This window comes from Somniosus microcephalus, chromosome 7, assembly GCF_052327205.1.
Source record: "Somniosus microcephalus isolate GS21.2 chromosome 7, FLI_Smic_1.0, whole genome shotgun sequence".
NCBI classification, from domain to species: domain Eukaryota; kingdom Metazoa; phylum Chordata; class Chondrichthyes; order Squaliformes; family Somniosidae; genus Somniosus; species Somniosus microcephalus.
Window position 1 is genome coordinate 217,786,704 of NC_140993.1, and position 19,259 is coordinate 217,805,962.

The 19,259-nt window shown below is 45.3% G+C and overlaps 1 protein-coding gene across 1 annotated transcript in view; it reads right to left on the minus strand.

The window, feature by feature from the left end:
* Positions 1-7,470: 7,470 nt before the first annotated feature.
* Positions 7,471-19,259, minus strand: part of LOC147115119 (brain and acute leukemia cytoplasmic protein-like) — a 117,959-nt gene continuing 106,170 nt past the window's right edge. Inside the window, exon 3 of the mRNA XM_085992129.1 lies at positions 7,471-10,326. Within this exon, the coding sequence (XP_085848255.1) occupies positions 10,213-10,326 (114 nt within the window). The 3' untranslated portion in view covers positions 7,471-10,212. The remainder of the gene's footprint in view (positions 10,327-19,259) is intronic.

Consider the following 19,259-nt stretch of genomic DNA (forward strand, 5'->3'; position numbering starts at 1 on the left):
GCCCAGCACTCATATACTGAGAGCCATGCTGCCACCAGGAACAGTACTCGGCTGAGCGGGTGTCCCTTTTTGTCGTGGTCAGCTGCATGCTCCACAACTTGGCCATCATGAGGACCCAGCCATTGCCACCAGGGTTTGCAGGACCACCTCAGGAGGAGGAAGATGGAGAGGAGGAGGAGAAGGAACAGGGGCGAGCGAGCCACTCAATCAGCCTTCCGGAAGGGCGGCCCATGACTGCCTCATCAGACTGCAGTTCCAATAAATTAAACCCCAGATCCCCGTTGTTCACCACATCCCTATCATTCCATCCCTGTCACAGGCCATATCACAGCGCAAAGCTGAAATGAGACATACCACAAAAGAATCCAAACTGAATTAATAAATTTATCAAAAATCAGTGAACACATATTTACAACAAAATAGTAACTATTCACCCTTGTGCAATCCCTTAGTGCCTGCCGTTACTGTGCCTTTGCCTACTCTAGTGCTCCTACGAAGTGTTAGCTCAGTGGCTGCAGCAGGGTTGGTGGAAGGCTGCTGAGTGTCCATGCGCGAGACTTCAGATGGCCTTGCAGGATGCCCTTGCAAACTCTGGGCCTGGAAGGCCCAGCTGTAGACTGCACCACCTCAGCATGGGCTGCAGCAGTCTGGGCTGGCTGGATGACAGGCAGCGACAAGGGCAATGGTGGAGTAGCAGTGATGGGAGCAGGAATGCTGTCATCCTGAGAGAGGACTGCAGCTTCCTGCTCCACTGACCCACTGCTGCTCCCCAGGGCAGCACCTCAGCATCCATAGCAATCTGTTGGAGCACAGATTGCTGGCCTGCTGTGACACCGTGAAAGCCCCGGTCGACGATGGTAGACCCAGCCACAATGGCAGCAGTCAGAGCTTGTGTGGCATCAAGCTGAGACTGCATGAGAGTAGTCTGAGATTGGATGCCACCAAGCATAGACTGCATTATAGCACTAAGACATTGTGTCGCTTCCGCCTGTGCTGCAACGGAAGCGGCCAGATCGCCCATCACACGCAGCATCAGGTCTGGGTCACCACAGTCTCTCTGGAAGTCTACCATCCTTTGCAGACTGGAAATAATGGGCTCCATGGTGTGCGCAGAGCCTTGTGCAATGTTGGAGGCGGACTCCTCCATGCTCCTTATCATTGCTGAAAGGCTCTTGGGCACCCTTGCCATTGCACCTATCATCTCCGTGTGCATGTCCATCACACTTCTTCCAAACGCCACCCCATCGAGGTCCTCATCTGAGTCCTGTGCAGCAGATCTTGCGTGTGAACTCGATCTCCAAGGAGCTGGCTCCCGAGCTATCCTTTCCCCCTGGCCTTGCTGCAGCCCACTTATTCCTGGTGCCTCACCCTGTGCAGATTCCGCTACTATACTAGCCTCTAACGAACGCGTAGTGCCAGTATCTGAGCTGGTGTCTGCGGGTGAGAGCTGCAGTGACACAGTGTCTTCTTCCTCCTCCTCTTCTCCCACCTCGCTCTCTACTGTGCCCTCAGAGACAGGCTGCTCAAGTACTTGCTCATTATCTGAAAGCATAAATGCACAAGAGTTGGGTTAAGGTGAGGGGAGGGGAGCAGGATGGGAGAAATGCATGCTTACAGCATGATTAGCTGGAAAGTGCGAAATGCTTGTGGGGTGAGGGGGAAGTGGGATGTGAGAAGAAGGACTAGGGATGAACATACCGTTGCTGTCCCCATGGGGGTCAACGTCGCCGGTGACCACGGCACCTGCCAGCTGGCACCCAATAATCTGCAGCTCTCAATTCTCCAGCGCAGACAGTGGTTGGGTGTCAGCTTGTCCCCAGCCTGTGCACTCCTGCTCCCTCCTGTTGTGAGCCACCTTGGCCTGCAAGAGAAAGGAGTGTGTGAGTGAGTGTGGAGCAATGTGTTTCGGTGATGTGCCTGCCATAGTTGAATAGCTGTCATTGTGTGCAAGGTGTGGGATGTGGGTGTGAGTGTTGGTAGGTAGAGATTGTTGGTGTACGAGTGCAGGGGGTGTGGTGTTTTGGGCTGTGTGTGAAGATTGTGGTACAGATGGTGGTATGTAGCATTTGTTGAAGCATTCACTCACCCTGACCACCCGAGTGAGGTTGTTAAATTTCTTCCTGCACTGTGTGTGGGTCCTGGGGACCACAGTGCTGCCCGAGATGTGCTGTGCTACCTCCCTCCACATGGTGCGGAAGACTTGCGGCAAGGGCCTCCTGCCACTTGCTGGGTAGAGCACCTGCCTCCGTCTCGCCACAGTGAAAACCAGGGCCTCCAATGCTTGATTGCAGAATTTGCAGTCTCTCTCCCTGGGGCGTGGATCTGTCATGAGTACAGCTGCTTCAGTCCTCTGGCTCCTTCTCCTTGACCTGCTGCTGCTTGCTGAGACAGCTGCACAACCGGCAATGCTGAGAATGAGGTGCTGCAGCATTAATGAACCTCCCTTTTAGGTACTGAAAAAAGCCTGTGGCAATCATGACTTGCGATTAGACTGCACCTGAAATTGGTCCACCCTTTGAACATAAGAAATAGGAGTAGGAGTCGGCCATTTGGCCCTTCGAGCCTGCTCCTTTGAGTGTACTCTTTTGATTAAATTATGTAAATATTCTGATGGACCATACGGGGATCGAACCCGCGCTCCTTTGAGTGTAACGCCAATGAGATTGGGCTTTAAGACTTGATTTAGGACTCCAATCATTTCTTTGAGTAGTGAGCATGAATTTTGCGTGCTGTCTAAAGCATTCGTGCCTGGTGCTAATTCTCCAACTTTTCTAATGATACCGTCCATTCCTGGGCTATAATGAATTTCTAGCCCAGAGTGTCTAGTCCATCACCTGCGAGTAATCTAATATTAAATAATTGAAAATGGCTTTAAATAACTATATAGAACTGTATTGATTTGTATGTGGGTTCAATGACGACACATTCATGAAAGAGAATGACTTTTTATCTAAAGTATGTTCAACTCAGTTAACAGCATTACAGGAGACACCATCTTAGAGATCCATCTAAAATGAAACCAAAACTAAACTGCTTGTCTCTCACATGCCCTCTGCTGGTCAGGCATAAATAATCAATCAGGCAAATATGCTGGTAAGGCATAAATAATCAAACAGGCAAATACCATCACTATTTGCTGATATCATTACATCTCCCTTTCTTAAAACAAAAGTATTTTACTTTTATCTAACAACATGTTTTCTTTGTATTACTCTGCATTTTAACTGTAACACTTAATGAACTTACATTATCATTATCATGATCAAGGTTTTTTAACCTTGTTTTGTGTGTTCACATGAAATATGAAAATACACTAGAACTTGAAGAGAGAATAAGATAACATTACTTCCTTCTATAACAAGAGTCCTTAAACTTGCTCAATGAGCCTCTCAGGAGGCTTCACGCGTCTTGAGGATTTTCTGATTGATTGTCCTTGAATCTGAGTTGTTGCCTCAGATGATGATTTCTCAGCTGTGTGATCAGGTTGTTCAACAGTATCAGTCTTTTGACCTGCTGTGTGATCAGGTTGTTCAACAGTATCAGTCTTTTGACTTGCTGTGGCTGGTCCCATGAGAAGATCTCGACGATTTCTTCGCAGAACAGCACCCTCATCTGTCTGAATGGTGTATGATCTTGGTTGAACTTCACTCAGGACAGTTCCCTTCTGAGTCCATATGTTTGTTTTGTCTTTGAACATTACTTGGTCACCAGTGTGGAGTTCAGGTAGGTTTTGTGTTCCTCTGTCATAGTAGTACTTTTGCTTTTCTTTCTGTTGTTCTTTGAACTTCCTCACTTTCTCCCCCTCTTTTGTTTTCAGGAGGTTCTCCGAGATGGGTAGGTTTGACCTTAGCAGACGTCCCATCAGGAGTTGGGCTGGTGACATACCACACTCGAGCGGCGTTGTGCGGTATACAAGCATGCTCTGGTAGAAGTCAGTTCCACTGTCTTTTGCCTTGTACATCAGTCTTTTCACTGTCTGGACCGATTTTTCCACTAGTCCATTGGACTGTGGAAAGTGAGGACTTGACGTTGTGTGGACAAAGTCCCACTCTTTGGCAAAGTGTTGGAAACTTGCATTGTAAAACTGGGGTCCGTTGTCTGTGAAGACCTCGCTTGCCACGCCATGTCTGGAGAATATGGCTTTCATACATGTTATCACAGCATCTGCAGTGGTGGTGTACAGTCTACAAACCTTTGGATACAGGGAGTAATAGTCTGTGACTACAAGATAGTCCTTCCCTTGATATACGAATAGGTCAGCGCCTACCGTCTGGTAAGGTCTGTCTGGCGCTGGGTGTGGCTTTAGTGGTTCTGCAGGATTGCTTGCTCGATATTTCAGGCATATTGTGCAGTTTGACACCTCATTTGTCACATCTTGGTTGATTCGTGGCCAGTACATCACCTCTCGTGCTCTTTTCTTACACTTTTCGATTCCCAGATGTCCTCCATGGATCCTTTTTAGCATCTCTTTTCTCAGACTCTTTGGGATAACTATTTTACTTCCTTTGTAGATGATGTCTTCGACCACTGATAGTTCTGCCCTGCAGTTCCAGTACTCTGCCATGTCAGGTGAGCAGTCTTGCTTCATGTTGGGCCATCCATCCAAGATACTTTTCCTCAGTTGTCTCATTGTTTCATCTTTGTTTGTCTCAGTCTTTATGAGCTCCATTTTTGCATCTGCTATGGGCAGTGCACTTGTGATCATGTCCACGTAGGCGTTCACTTTTTCATCCATTTTGGTGTTTGCGGGCTCACTTGGGTCAACAGCTCTGGACAACGTGTCTGCTGTATACATCAGCTTACCCAGTGTGTACGCAACATTCAGTGTATAGCGTTGCAGCCTGATCATCATTCTTTGTATTCTAAGCGGACAGCTATTTAGTGGCTTTTGGAACAATGCAATCAAGGGCTTATGGTCAGTCTCTACACTGATTGCTTGTCCTGCCACAAACTGGTGAAATCTTTCACAGGCATATGTGATGCTGAGCAGCTCCTTTTCTATTTGAGCATATCGCGTCTCCGCGTCTGTCATTGAGCGCGATGCATATGCAATAGGTTGCCAGTAGTCATATTTTTGCAGAAGAACGGCACCGAGCCCACTCTGTGATGCATCTGATGATATCTTGATGGGTCTCGCTGGGTCATAAAACCTCAGAACTGGTTCCTCTGTGAGCAGTTTCTTTAGATCGCTTCATGACTTCTCATGCTCATGATTCCATTCCCATTCTATGTTCTTTTCAGTTAGTCTTCTCAGTGGCGCCATCTTTCCTGAGAGGTTGGATATGAATTTACCCATGTAGTTGATCATTCCATTAAACCTCTGCACGTCCTTTTTGCATTGTGGCTTTGGCATATTCTCAATGGCGGACACCTTTCTGGGATCTGGTCTGATGCCCTCACTGCTAAGGATATCTCCCACGAATGTCAGTTCTGTCACCCCGAGCTGGCATTTCTCTCTATTCAGCTTCAGGTTTGTTTTCCTTGTTGCTTCCAGCACTTTTTTCAGTCTCTCATCATGCTCAGTTCTCGTGGTTCCCCATACTATGATGTCATCCATTGATGTATCAACTCCCTCCAGATGCTCATAGATCATATGGATAGTTTTGTGATACACTTCAGGAGCTGAGGCAATGCCAAATGGTAACCTTAGGAATCTGTATCTGCCAAATGGACTGTTGAACGTGCACAGTCTTGAACTTGCCTCGTCCAGTTTCATCTGCCAAAATCCTGATGATGCATCTAACTTGCTGAAATACTTTGCATTTGCAAACTGTGACATGATTTCCTCACGTGTAGGAAGCTTGAAGTGCTATCTCTTTAATGCTCTGTTTAGATCTCTTGGATCCAGGCAAATTCTGAGCTTTCCATTCTTTTTGTCCACAACGACGAGGGAACTCACCCACTCAGTTGGCTCATTTATCTTCTGAATCACGTTCAGGCTTTCCATCCTGTCCAACTCTGCCTTCAGTTGCTTTTGAAGAGCAAACGGAACTTTTCTGCATGGATGTATGACCGGTGTCATACTTTTATCTACTCTGATCGTGTGTTCTCCTGGAAGGCAGCCTAGACCCTGAAATAGGTCATTGTACTCTTTCATGAGTTCATCATAGACTGTCTCTCCTTCGCTTTCCACAACGAGGACTCTCTTTACCAGGTTCAGTCTCTCACAGGCTTTTAACCCTAGTATGGCCTGCACATCCTTTGGCACCACGATGAGTGCTAGCGTGTGCTCTCTGTCCTTGTGTGTCACTTTGACAATGCATCTTCCTTTCACTGGTATATCAGTACCTGAGTATCCTGTCACTTTCACTTTTATTCCATGTATCTTTGGTCTGGGTCTAATTTTCTTAAAATCAGTCTCTGATATCACATTAACTTGTGCTCCAGTATCCAATTTAAATGGAACATGTATGTCATTCACTTTTAGTGTCAACATCCAGTCTCTTTTTTCTTTTTTGTTTTCAGACACAACATCCACATTGAACTCCTCTATCTTGCTTTCCTCTACTGCATGGACCTTGCTTTGTTGCGCTTGGTTCTTACAGCAACGGGCATAATGGTTGTTTTTGTTGCAACTATTGCATGTTTTACCATATGCTGGACACTTTTTTGGTGGATGCTGTGTACCGCATCGACTACATGACTTTCGATTGCCCCTTTCATTTTTGTTCGCTGGCTACGCCTCTTTTTTCATATTGGCGCTCTTTTTGTTAAACGGTTTGTGTCCGTTCTTTCTCACTGCAGCCACGTTGCAGCTACTATCACTGAACAGCTCCTTTGCCTGCGACTTCACAGTCTCTGTAGCCCTACACAGTGCTATTGCTTTTCCCAGGTCTAGATTTTGCTCTCTTAGCAGTCTTTCCCTTAGACCATTATCTGGAATACCACACACCAGTCTGTCTTTTATCAGCGAGTCTGTCAGTCCCCCAAATTCACATGTTTTGCTTTGGTTTCTCAGTTCAGTCACATACTGATCAATAGTCTCTCCCGTTTTCTGTACACATGTGAAAAATCTGTGCCTCTCAAACGTCACGTTACGTTTAGGTATGCAGTAGGCCTCAAACTGTTCTATTATTTTATCTAGCTTCATTTTGTCTCCATCAGCAGTGAATGTGAAGTTATTATACACCTCCAGCGCTTCATCACCCACGACATGTAAGAACACTGACGCTTTCATTTGATCACTTTTCTCGTCAGCTCCGATTGCCGCCAAATACAACTCCAAACGTTGTTTGAATCTCCTCCAATTTTCAGCCACATTACCTGTCAACTGAAGCTTCGCCGGTGGGTGTAATCCTACCATTTTTTCACTTCGTTAGCTATTCTCCAATGGTAAGTAACGATGTTCTCTTTTGGCTTGCTAATATGTGGAGAGCTGATTTAACTTCAGATTCTTCCTCTTCATCTCTTTCAATCACTTCTGACACCATGTATTGATTTGTATGTGGGTTCAATGACGACACATTCATGAAAGAGAATGACTTTTTATCTAAAGTATGTTCAACTCAGTTAACAGCATTACAGGAGACACCATCTTAGAGATCCATCTAAAATGAAACCAAAACTAAACTGCTTGTCTCTCACATGCCCTCTGCTGGTCAGGCATAAATAATCAATCAGGCAAATATGCTGGTAAGGCATAAATAATCAAACAGGCACATACCATCACTATTTGCTGATATCATTACATAGAACCATCTACAAGTTAAATTGGTGTACAGTAGTCAGTTTCTTAGCAAATTAAATCATTTTCAACAGTTAAAAGCTTTTAAAAGGTGCCCACTGGTGACCTTGCACCTAAAAAAAAGCTTAATTTCAAGAGTCTGCTCGAAGCCCCGCAAACGGGCCCAATTAGCGGAAGCTCGTCATGGTGATTAATTCCACCAGGGGGTGCGGACAGTTTTGTGGGCAGGGCCAGCTTCCAGCGTGATGATTTTTAAACCAGCACAAAAGATCGCGGAAGCTCAATTTGTGCTGGATGCAACTGGTGCTTTAACTTCCTCCATCTTTTGCGCTGGTTTGGCCAATTTTGAGCAAGTTAGCAGAAACGCTACCCCCTGAACTTTGTAAACATTTAATTTTAAAAGAAAAAAATGCACATTTGTTCAATGGTATTCCATTGAGCAGGAAGGTTTTAAATGAATGCTTGAAGTACCCACCTCCTCGATGGCTCGGTTCGTATGTGTATTGTCTAATTTAGAACTGAGCCGTATGGAACAGGAAAGACCCAAGTTCGATCCCTGTGCTGACTAGGGAGCTACAATTTACCTCCACATCTCTGGCTAGCAAGGGGGAAAACTCAACTAAGGTTCCCAATCTTGATTGTTACCCAGTATTCCCACTGGAACCTGTACAAGTGCAGACGTTTGCTGAGGATAGAATTGGGCTTGGCTGTGATGGTTGAATAGGCTGGCAATATTATGTAGGAACATGAGTAAAGACTTGAAAAATTGGGGCATTTTGCATTAGAACAATACAGATTGCAGTGTGATATGATAGAAGTGTTTAAAATTATGAAAGGATGGGACAGGGCAGATAGAAGCAAACTGTTTCCAACAGTTGAGGGGTCTACAATCAGCAGCCACAGATGCAAGATTCAATGTAAGAGATTTAGAACAGAGAGCAAGAGAAACGTCTTTACACAAAGAGTTGTGAGACTGTGGAATTCACTTCCAGGGGTTAGTGGTTGAGGCAGAAACTCTGTCAACATTCAAGATTAGACTGGATAGGTGGATCAAGGAAAAGCAGATAAGTGGATGAAGGGATATGGGAACAGGGCATGTAAATGTGATTCGGACGGTTTGCCCATGTGAAGGGTAAACATGACATGGACTGATTGGGCCGAATGGCTTATTTCCATGTTGTAATTTATTTGTATTTCTATGTCCACACACTTGAGTTAGATACTGGTGGGCAGTTGACTCCCATGGTACTGCAGCTCAGCATGAGGTAACTCCTTCTGGGGAAAAGGGGACTAAATTGAACAGGGAAAATCTGTTCAATACGTACATTAAAAAGGTATAATGTGAAGGCAACCAGTATGTAGTTCTCCATTGAATGAATTCCTGATTGTAACTAGGATGCTGGGTTGCAGAGACTAAGTGGGAAAGAGTTAAATATTCCCACATGGTATCAACAACAACTTGCACCTTTAATGTAGTAAACCATCCCAAGGTGCTTCATAGAAGCATCAGAAAACAAAATAGACACTGAGCTACAAAAGGAGACATTAGGACAAGTGACCAAAAGCTTGGTCAAAGAGATAGGTTTGAAGGAGTGTCTTAAAGGAGGAGAGAGAGGTAGAGAGGCAGAGAGGTTTAGGCAGGAAATTCCAGAGCTTGGGGCCTACAAACAGAAGGCATGGTCACCAATGGTGGGGCAAACAAAGTCGGGGATGCACAAGAGGTCAGAATTGGAGGGACATGGAGTTCTTGGAGGGTTATGGGGCTGGAGGAGGTTACAGAGATAGGGAGGGGTGAGGCCATGGAGGGATTTGAGCAAAATGTGAAAAGTTTAAAATCAAGACGTTCGGGGACCAGGAGTCAATGTAGGTCAGCGAGCACATGAATGAGGGGTGGACAGGACTTGGCTTGAGTACATAATTAATTCCTACTATGAAATATTGAAACAAAGTTTGGTTATGAAAAGTGCTATAAATGTATGTGATGGAATATTTTAGCAAATATTTTGTGATGGAATAAAAAGATTCAAATTAGGCAATATAAAGCAATACGGAGTGAGCCCTGTTGGAATTTGTTCCATCCATCAACATTTAAGGACAAAACCTGGACAACCGAAAAACAGTAAAAGATGATCAAAAGCATTTTAAAGAGGTTTAAAACCAGCCTATGTAGATCAATGAGAACTGAAGAAGTCTTTTTAATTAGTGTAAAAGTGTCCATTTGCAAACAAGATCAATAGATCCATAGGAAAACCTACATGCATATTTCAGGTTACTTAGATAAATTCATACATACATATTGGCACATTACAGCACAATTTTGTTTTTAAAAATAATGTAGGAAGATCTACATTTTCAATGAACCGTCAGATGTTGGTTCTCAAGGCACAGAAAAATAATTATTTTCCGCTCAGCTTTGAAGGTTTTTAAGCATTTCATTTCTTCAAATTCTTCTTGTGGCAATGGATCAATTGTAAAGTGCAAACAGTATTGATCTCTTTGCCCTGTAAGCTCCTGGGTTAATTGTTTTTTTACTTCACGTAGTTCTCCATTTTTCTTCCATCTGACTCAATTGAGCAGGTATTTTTTGTGACATGAATGCTGACTTCTTTTGCTGGCATTTTGTTGGCATCCCGTTTTTTTTTCTAAAGTAAGCAGAAATAGGTTATTAAGTTTAAAAATGGTTAAGAACATCCGATTACAATGAAGAAGTGAAGAGGTATGGCAAAACGATTGTTGGATGTTGACCAAAGCACCTATTAATCCTTTTATGGGTTTGACATACATGCAGTTGAAACACTCCGCAGAAAATTGGATATCTGAGAACAGGTTACAAGACTAGGATCTAGTTGAAAAATTGTAATACCCTGGAAACCAGAGGGTAGATTTTAACACCAGGCATGGAACGGGTGAGCAGCGGGTGAGATGTTAACTTGTTCCTACCAGCAGGAGGCCTGAGCCATTCCGAGGGCTGGGCCTTATTACCCTGAACGGGCATCCCACTGCAACTCGTCGACTGCAGGCGTAGTATTGGGCAGCCTGGAGGCTGACTCAGCTGGCAGGAAGGTTGATCCAGTGTGGGAAATTGCAAAGGGGGAAACCTGGGGCGGCAGTGGCCCATATCATTCGTGTGGAGCCCATCCGAGCACGACTGCTCCGTCCAGTACCACGCAAATAATGATTTACTGATGTTTTAGTGGTCTCCTCCTCTTCACTGCCAGGTTCAACTGGGTGGATGGTTCAGCTGGGCAGAGCATGCACGGCACATGTTCTGCCCACTTGTCTCTCGAAACTGTATCCGCCACAAGTTACGTCGTAGGACCCCGATTCGCATGTAATAATGAGGCTCCCACCTGGGCCACCCAGCAAAAAGCTCCAGTAAATGGTGGCGGAACAGGAACGGGGTGGTAAGTTGACCACTGCTATTTCAACTTCACTACCACCCTGAATTTGATAAGCGGGCCAAGTTAAAATCGACACTCGAGAGAGCAAACACAAGTTGTTTCAAATCATCAGCTAAATCCTGGAATTAGATTACAGTTTGGAACTCACTCCATGGCATTTTAATCTTTAGTAAAATATCTCTTTAATATCTTTTTATGCTGTCTTTGCCCTGTATCTTTGCAGATGACAGCAGGCATTGCACATCATTACCTTGATGGTTCATGTTTACAAATAACTTTGTGACATAGGCAAAGAAGTGTGAACGAATTTGAATTTGTTTTTAATTATGGATTGTCCCAAGGCGCTTCACAGGAGTGTTATCAAAACAAATTTGATGCCGAGCCACATAAGGAGATGTTAGGACAGGTGACCAAAAGCTTGGCCAATGAGGTAAGCCTTAAGGAGCGTCTTAAGGGAGGAGAGAGAGGTACAGAGGCGGAGAGGTTTAGGGAGGAAATTCCAGAGCTTAGGACTTTGGCACCTGAAGGCACGACCGACAATAGTGGAGTGATGAAAATCGGGGATGTGCAAAAGGCCAGAATTGGAGGAGTGCAGAGTTCTCGGAGGGATGTAGGGCTGGTGGATATTAGAGAGATAGGGAGGGGCGAGGCCATGGAGTGATTTGAACACAAGGATGAGAATGTTTAAATTGAGGCATTGTCAGACTGCAAACAACAAATGAATGATGAGATAACCATGAGCATACAAAATTGAAGGGCAGGAAAAGACCAGTTGGTTCATCAAGCCTGTCCCACACCATGATGGATGAAGCATCATGTCTAAACACTTCTTCCCTCCCCTTGCCTTGTTTGTATTGGTTGAGCAAAGAATGCTGGAGAACGTTGCTGTTCTTTGAATGAGCTGGCACACAGAACCGGCTCACCGGAAAATTGCCCTCCCTCAATACTGTGTTGGATAATCCTTATCTTCTTAATAACAGATTCATGGATGCTAGAGACAGTAATATGTCTGACAATTAACTACATTTGTTAATGTTTCAAAACATTCAACTTATGACTACACACAAAGCAGTACACACCAGACCTATGTCTAGAAATCTCAAGTGTAAAGAGCTCCCCGGAAATCACAAGCAATTGCCTGCTCAGGCCATTCACGGTACCTCTCCTTGAAGATAGCTGAAGTTCTTAACTGAGCTTTTCTTTGTAATCCTCATTTATACCATTTCAGCAAACAAGCATCCTCCTCATTAACTAACACTTTGTTTAATTCTTGCTGAGTTTTAATGTTATCTTCCTGTTCCAATGTTATCTCAGCAACCTTTGCTTCTTATCTTTGCTCTTCCTGAACTATGATTTCACTCAGGAGTGTCACTGTGATCAAAGATAGGATCTGCAAGCAGTTTAAACCAGTTCTGATCTACTCATGTTGTTTAACCATAATTCCTACATTAATTGTTCTGTCTATGTTCTGTATTAAAAACAATGTTAAACATATCTATACTCTTGCATGTCGCACTGAAGTATCAGACTACATTTTTTCTGCTCAAGTCCAGAGGGGAGGTTTGAAGCACAACCTTCCCCATCAGAGGTGAAAGTGCTACTAATTGAGTCAAACTGTCCACTGTTAACAGAATGTATGCAGTTACTAATAAAGAAATGGCTTGTGAAAGTTAAAAAAAACATATAAAGCAATGACAATTGTTGTGTATGTAATATGTGTGCTACTTTGAACCTATGGACAGGACTGCACTACTTGTAGGGCGTAGTGATACGCAGTACCACTCCTGGCCATAGGGGTATAAATAGTACTGTGGGTACTGATCTCCCCTCAGTTCCCGCCTGTGGGCATGAAGTAAAGACCTACGTATAGTCCCTACCTCCAACCAGTAAAGACCTGTTTGAGTTATACGTTTAAGTCTTTGTGTTAATTGTTCAATACAATACACATACTTAACACTGGCGACGAGTCAGGTTCTTACCCTGCGGCAGTTGAAGAGAGGTTTCAAACATCACTACCCCACTAGAAGCGACAGGCTTTAGGACTCTGAAGCCTCCATCAGCGACTGAGCACTGGAGTGCAGCAGCCATCCTGACAGCTTCCAGCGACTGACAGAAGTCTTTCTGCAGTTTCCTTGTTCAACCTAGGTGGTGGGGTAAGCCGTGCAGCGTTGGCTGCAAAGACAGGGCTGGGGAAGTTGGAGAAGATAAGGGCGATCGCAATCCCTGATAAGAGCCGCGGTGAAACGCGCGAGCGGGTAAGCCAGAGCCCGGGAGGGAGCGAGCAAGAGCCGCACGAGTGGGTGAGCCAGAGGCCGGGAGCCGCTTCAAGTGCGAGGCGCAGCGCGGGCCAGCGATCGGGACCAAAGATAAGGGCCGCACTCGGGCGATCGCGGCGAAGATAAGGGCCGCACTCGGGGGCTGAAGGGAGACAGCGTCGGGGGACGGGTGAAGACCGCCAAGCGCGGGAAAACCGCCATTTTGTGGGCGGAGGACGACGGCAAGAGCGGGAAGCCGCCATCTTTGATAACAAGTAAACAAAATAAAATCTGAAGAAATTGCAAATCTACAATGCCTAAACACGGGAGTATTAGCACCTTTGATAGTGACCTCGAAGATTGAGCCATATATGTTGAAAGAGTAAAAAATTATTGTAAGGCCAATAAAATTCGTGACCAAGATAAAGCTCTAACATTATTAAATTTAATGGGTGCGAAGACATACGGGCAATTGAAACACCTGTTATCACCAGATGAACCGGCGGATAAGACGTTCGATGAGATTGTTACTGTCCTGAAAGATCATCTAAACCCCACACCGCTGATGCTAGCGGAGCGATTTAAATTTTATGACAGAAGGCAGCTACAGCATGAAAGCAATGCTGAATATTTGCTGGAATTGCGTAAATTAGCGAAATATTGCGAGTTTGGAACGGGACTGACAGATGCACTACGAGACAAATTTGTGTGTGGTTTATTTAAACAGGATACACAAAAGCGACTGCTCGAGGAGAATGAGCTGACGCTTGAGAAGGCGGTCACTATGGCAGCAGCACACGAAGCCGCAGCGAGAGGCACGGCAGTAATGCAGCTACGGTCACCGGAGCTCAGTGCACACAAATTGGGTGTGAGTTCTGGCAAATGTTATCGTTGTGGAAAGACAACGCATGATCAGAACCAGTGTTGGTTTAAAAACCAAGAATGTAGAACTTGTGGTAGGCTTGGACATATAGCTAGAGTATGCAGGTCAGCGAAGAAGACCAGCAACAAGAAGTCACCGCAAGGAAAATACGCAAAGGTACACAAGGTGACCGAACAGGAGTCCGATTCAGACGCTAGCAGTAATGAACTGGCTAGCTTAAGCTGTAATGAACTGGCTAGCTTAAGAGTACTCAACGCTGGTAAGGGTGCAGACCTCCAGACAATTTGGGTCACTCTTCAGATAGAAGGAGTCCAAGTAAAACTGGAATTGGACACTGGATCGGCATTGACGGTCATAAATAAGAAAGATTACGGAAAGTTATTCCAACATATTCCCCTACAGGATACGGGGATTATATTGAAAACATACACGGGGCAAAGAGTGTACCCCATCGGGAAAATAGAGGTTGCAGTGGTCCACAAGGGCGAAAACAGTCAAATAATGGACTTATATGTGATATCTGAAGGAGGTTCTCCACTACTAGGACGGGAGTGGATTAGGAAAATGAATATGGACTGGCATTTCCTACAAACAATAACGAGTGAGAACTCGGTGAAGATAGTCGGCCCAGACTCTGGAACGGATGATGGTAAGCCCAACTCAGGTGCAAAAGACAAAGTTTCAGCACAGAATTCCACTGAGCAACAACAACATAGTTTAACTGTGGATTCTGAGTCTGGCAAGTCTACTGATGTGCCCATTTCTGAGGGACACCGGGCTCGAACTCAACTCCATTTCAAACTACAACAGCAATTAGAACAAATGCTTCGCCGTTTTGAGCAAGAGTTGAATGCAACGAAAGAGTTCTTTGATATAGAGTTGGAGAATCTGGAAAGACAACAGAAGCAGCTGATGGAGAAAATGGAGCAGGAGCACACAAAACATCTGATGTCAGAGGAGTTAACGGTCAGCCAACTCCTGCATATGCTGAAGGACAGGACTCTGAAATGGGAAAAACTTGAACACGAACTTCAATATTCAAACGAAAGGGGTTCGGAGCTCTCAAAGGTTATTGGAAGAGCTGAGGTGGCAACACAAACTGAGATGACTGCAACAGAGCAGCCCTTGGATGCCAAAAGTACGCTGACTCACGTCAACGTAGAACAACAGACCGCTGAAACAGCTGCTCCGGTAGAGGGATTGAATAGTCCGATCAATCAATCTCCAAAAGAAGTTGAAGTAGTAAAATCTCAAATGAGGTCATTAGTAAACGACTTGCTGAAAGCCCAGAAAAAGCTGGATGAAGAGGTACGCATGAAGAAGTCTCTTCAGGAAAGATGTCTGGACTTGGAACAAAAGCTGGCTAACGCCCAGCTGGGTATGGAGGAAATAGAAGACCCTCTCGCTGGCCTAGATCAGGACGACACCGAATATTACTATGTCCTGTCCTGCCCAACTTGTAACTTCGACTCCCACCATACAGAAATCATGGAGGAGCACCGAAAGTCTACGGAACATCGGGAGAAGGTGGCTCTACTACGGAAAAAGGAGGAAGAGAAGGAGGAACTGCGCATGCAGCTGGCAGCTGACAGTGGAGCCCAGAGAGTCTCCAAGAAGCAGAAAAGGAAAAGTCGAAACAGAAGATGACCCATCTGAACCATTATTACCTCCACCAGATCACACACGTGGTCCCTCCGAACGGAGCCAATTCAGTTCGGAAGTTCAAACTGTTAAATCCATGGAAGGACTATTGAATGAGTCACTCCAGCAACGTGAACCGACTACACCACAGAGATTGAATCTATGAACTGTTTTCCGCAGAGACTGAATCTGTGATCTGTTTTGACATGAAGTTATCTATGTATCTATGTTATTCTGTTATGTAAACCTGAAGTTATATATGTATATATGTTATTACGTTATGTTAAATGGGGAGATGACTGTAAAGCTAGGAAGGGAGGAATGTTGTGTATGTAATATGTGTGCTACTTTGAACCTATGGACAGGACTGCACTACTTGTAGGGCGTAGTGATACGCAGTACCACTCCTGGCCATAGGGGTATAAATAGTACTGTGGGTACTGATCTCCCCTCAGTTCCCGCCTGTGGGCATGAAGTAAAGACCTACGTATAGTCCCTACCTCCAACCAGTAAAGACCTGTTTGAGTTATACGTTTAAGTCTTTGTGTTAATTGTTCAATACAATACACATACTTAACAACAATCACAAGATAATTACAGATGAGCAAGGGCATTCCACCCTTCTTAATTCACCCAACCAAAGAGAGCCTATCATCCCTGTTAGATCCGTGGTTCAGTGGATAAATAATTACACGGATGCTGTACATAAACAAATAACAGGTCTTTACTGGAGAAGGGTAATCTCTAGGCTGGGGTACAGAGACATGCGCACAACTTACTGCCGGTACTACAGTATACAGGAGCTGTAAAAAGTAGTTCTGACTTAAAGCACATACACTACAATCCCTCCCTTTTTAGATTAATAATACCCCCTTAATATTCAAATAACAATTACATTTTTACATGTACATTCAATAACAAAAGTCCATTTATAGATTCAGTCTTTGGGGCGGCTTCCTGACCCTTTCGGGATAGCGCCTTTCCGGAGGTTCTTGTTCTTAGTGCAGAGGCGATTCTGACCCCCTTTCATCGGATAGTTCATTGGGTTCCACTGCTACTGGGTCTGAAGTAGATGCTATCGGTATGTCGGGTTCATCCCCAGGTACTCGAGACATGGGGTTGACGCATTCCTGTGATGCTAAGATCTGATCGACGTGGCGTCTCACAATGTTCTCCCCGACATCTACTGTGTACATTAATGGCCCCTGCCTTGTACATATCGTTCCGGGTTGCCACTTCTCTGTTCGATAGTCCCGGGCCAAGACTGGTTGCCCTACATTGAAGCTCCTTGTCGGCTTCTCGTTGATGTGCTGGAATTGTTTGTCCTCAACATTTCTTCGCACATTTGGTCTGAGCAAGTCCAGACGAGATCTCAACCTTCGGTTAAAGAACATCATGGCCGGTGTCTGGTTGGTAACTGCATGTGTTGCGTTTCGGTAGGCTAATAAGAAATTGTCCATCTTATGCTGTGGTGGAATTTCCTCATCGCACATGGCCTTTATCGCCTTCTTAAAGGTTTGTACGAACCTCTCAGCCAATCCATTGGTGGCTGGATGATACGGGGCGGATGTGTAATGCCTTACCCCATTCCTTTTCATGAATTTTTGGAACTCGTCGGACACAAACTGTGGTCCATTATCAGAGCAGATCTGCACTGGCAAACCGTTTCTGGCAAATATGGTCCGTGGGACAGCAATCGTTTTCTCTGTAGTGGTTGAAGACATCTTTATCACCTCAGGCCACTTTGAATGAGCATCCACTGCTATTAAGAACATTAAGTCCATGAATGGACCAGCGAAATCAATGTGCACCCGTTGCCATGGAGAGGAGGGCCACTCCCATGGGTGTAGAGGGGCATGTGGTGGTGCATTTTGGACCTTCTGGCATCCTAAGCAGCTCTTAGTTAGGTCTTCGATTTGTTGATCGATTCTCGGCCACCACACATAAGCCCTAGCTAGGCTTTTCATTTTCACTCCCCCCAGATGACCTTCATGTAGCTCATTTAGCACTCTCTCCCTTAACTTGGGTGGAATCACCACTCTGGATCCACACATCACTGTCCCCTGGCATTCTGACAGCTGTTCTCTTCTGGATGAGAATGCTGGCAACAGTGAGTCGCCATGTGTTGGCCATCCCCTCACCGTCAATTCATACACCCATGACAGTGTCGGATCATTGCGGGTCTCCTTCTCTATATCCGCGTTTGTTACAGGCAATCGTTCAATTATCGACGAATAAAATATCTCGATAGGGTCCACTGCTGGTGCTTCCTCCACAGTAGGCAGTGGCAGACGCGATAGCCCATCAGCGTTCCCATGCTGTCTCGTGCCTTTATATTCTATTTCATATTGATTCGCCCCTAGAAACAGGGACCATCTTTGTAACCGCTGTGCCGTCATTACTGGCACGCCCTTCTTAGGATTAAAGATGGAGACAAGTGGTTGGTGGTCAGTCAGCAAGGTGAACATCTGTCCATGCAGATAGTGGTTGAATTTTTTTACTCCCCATACTAGGCTGAGGGCCTCCCTGTCAATCTGGGCGTAGTTGCGCTCGGCTGAGGTTAGTGACCAAGACGCAAAGGCTACTGGCCTCTCCAACCCGTCTGGGAATTTGTGCGACAGCACCGCTCCAATCCCATAGGGTGATGCATCACATGCCAAACGAATTGGTAGTGCTGGGTTGAAATGGGCCAACACCTCTTTTGATGTGATCAATTCTTTACACTTCTGGAAAGCTCGTCTCCATTCGTCATCCCACTTCCATGGTACCCCTGTTTGCAGTAGGGTGTTCAGCGGGTGTAATACCGTAGACAAATTTGGTAAGAACTTGTGGTAGTAGTTTACCAGCCCGAGGAACGACCTCAGTTGTGACACATTTTCCGGTGCTGGAGCCTTGACTACTGCCTCAATCTTGTCAGGGGACTTATGTAACCCCTCTTCATCGATGATGTGGCCACAATACGAGATCTGTTTCTGGAAAAACTCGCACCTGTGGCGATTAGCTCGTAGCCCATATTCCTTTAATCTGGCGAGCACCTTCTCCAAGTTAGCGAGGTGATCACCGTCATTTTCGCCCGTGACCAAGATGTCGTCCAAATAACATTGGGTCCCTGGAATCCCTTGCAGGACCGGATCCACTGCCCTTTGCCAGATAGCCGGAGCCGAGGCTACTCCAAACACCAGCCGGTTGTATTGATAGAGACCTTTATGGGTGTTGATCGTAAGGTAAAGTTTTGAATCTTCTTCTACCTCTATTTGCAAGTACGCCTGGGCTAGATCAATTTTGATGAAGCGTTTACCACCAGATAGCGAGGCAAAAATATCCTCAATTCGTGGAAGCGGATATTGCACCGTGTGAAGGACTGGGTTCACTGTCACCTTAAAATCCCCACAGAT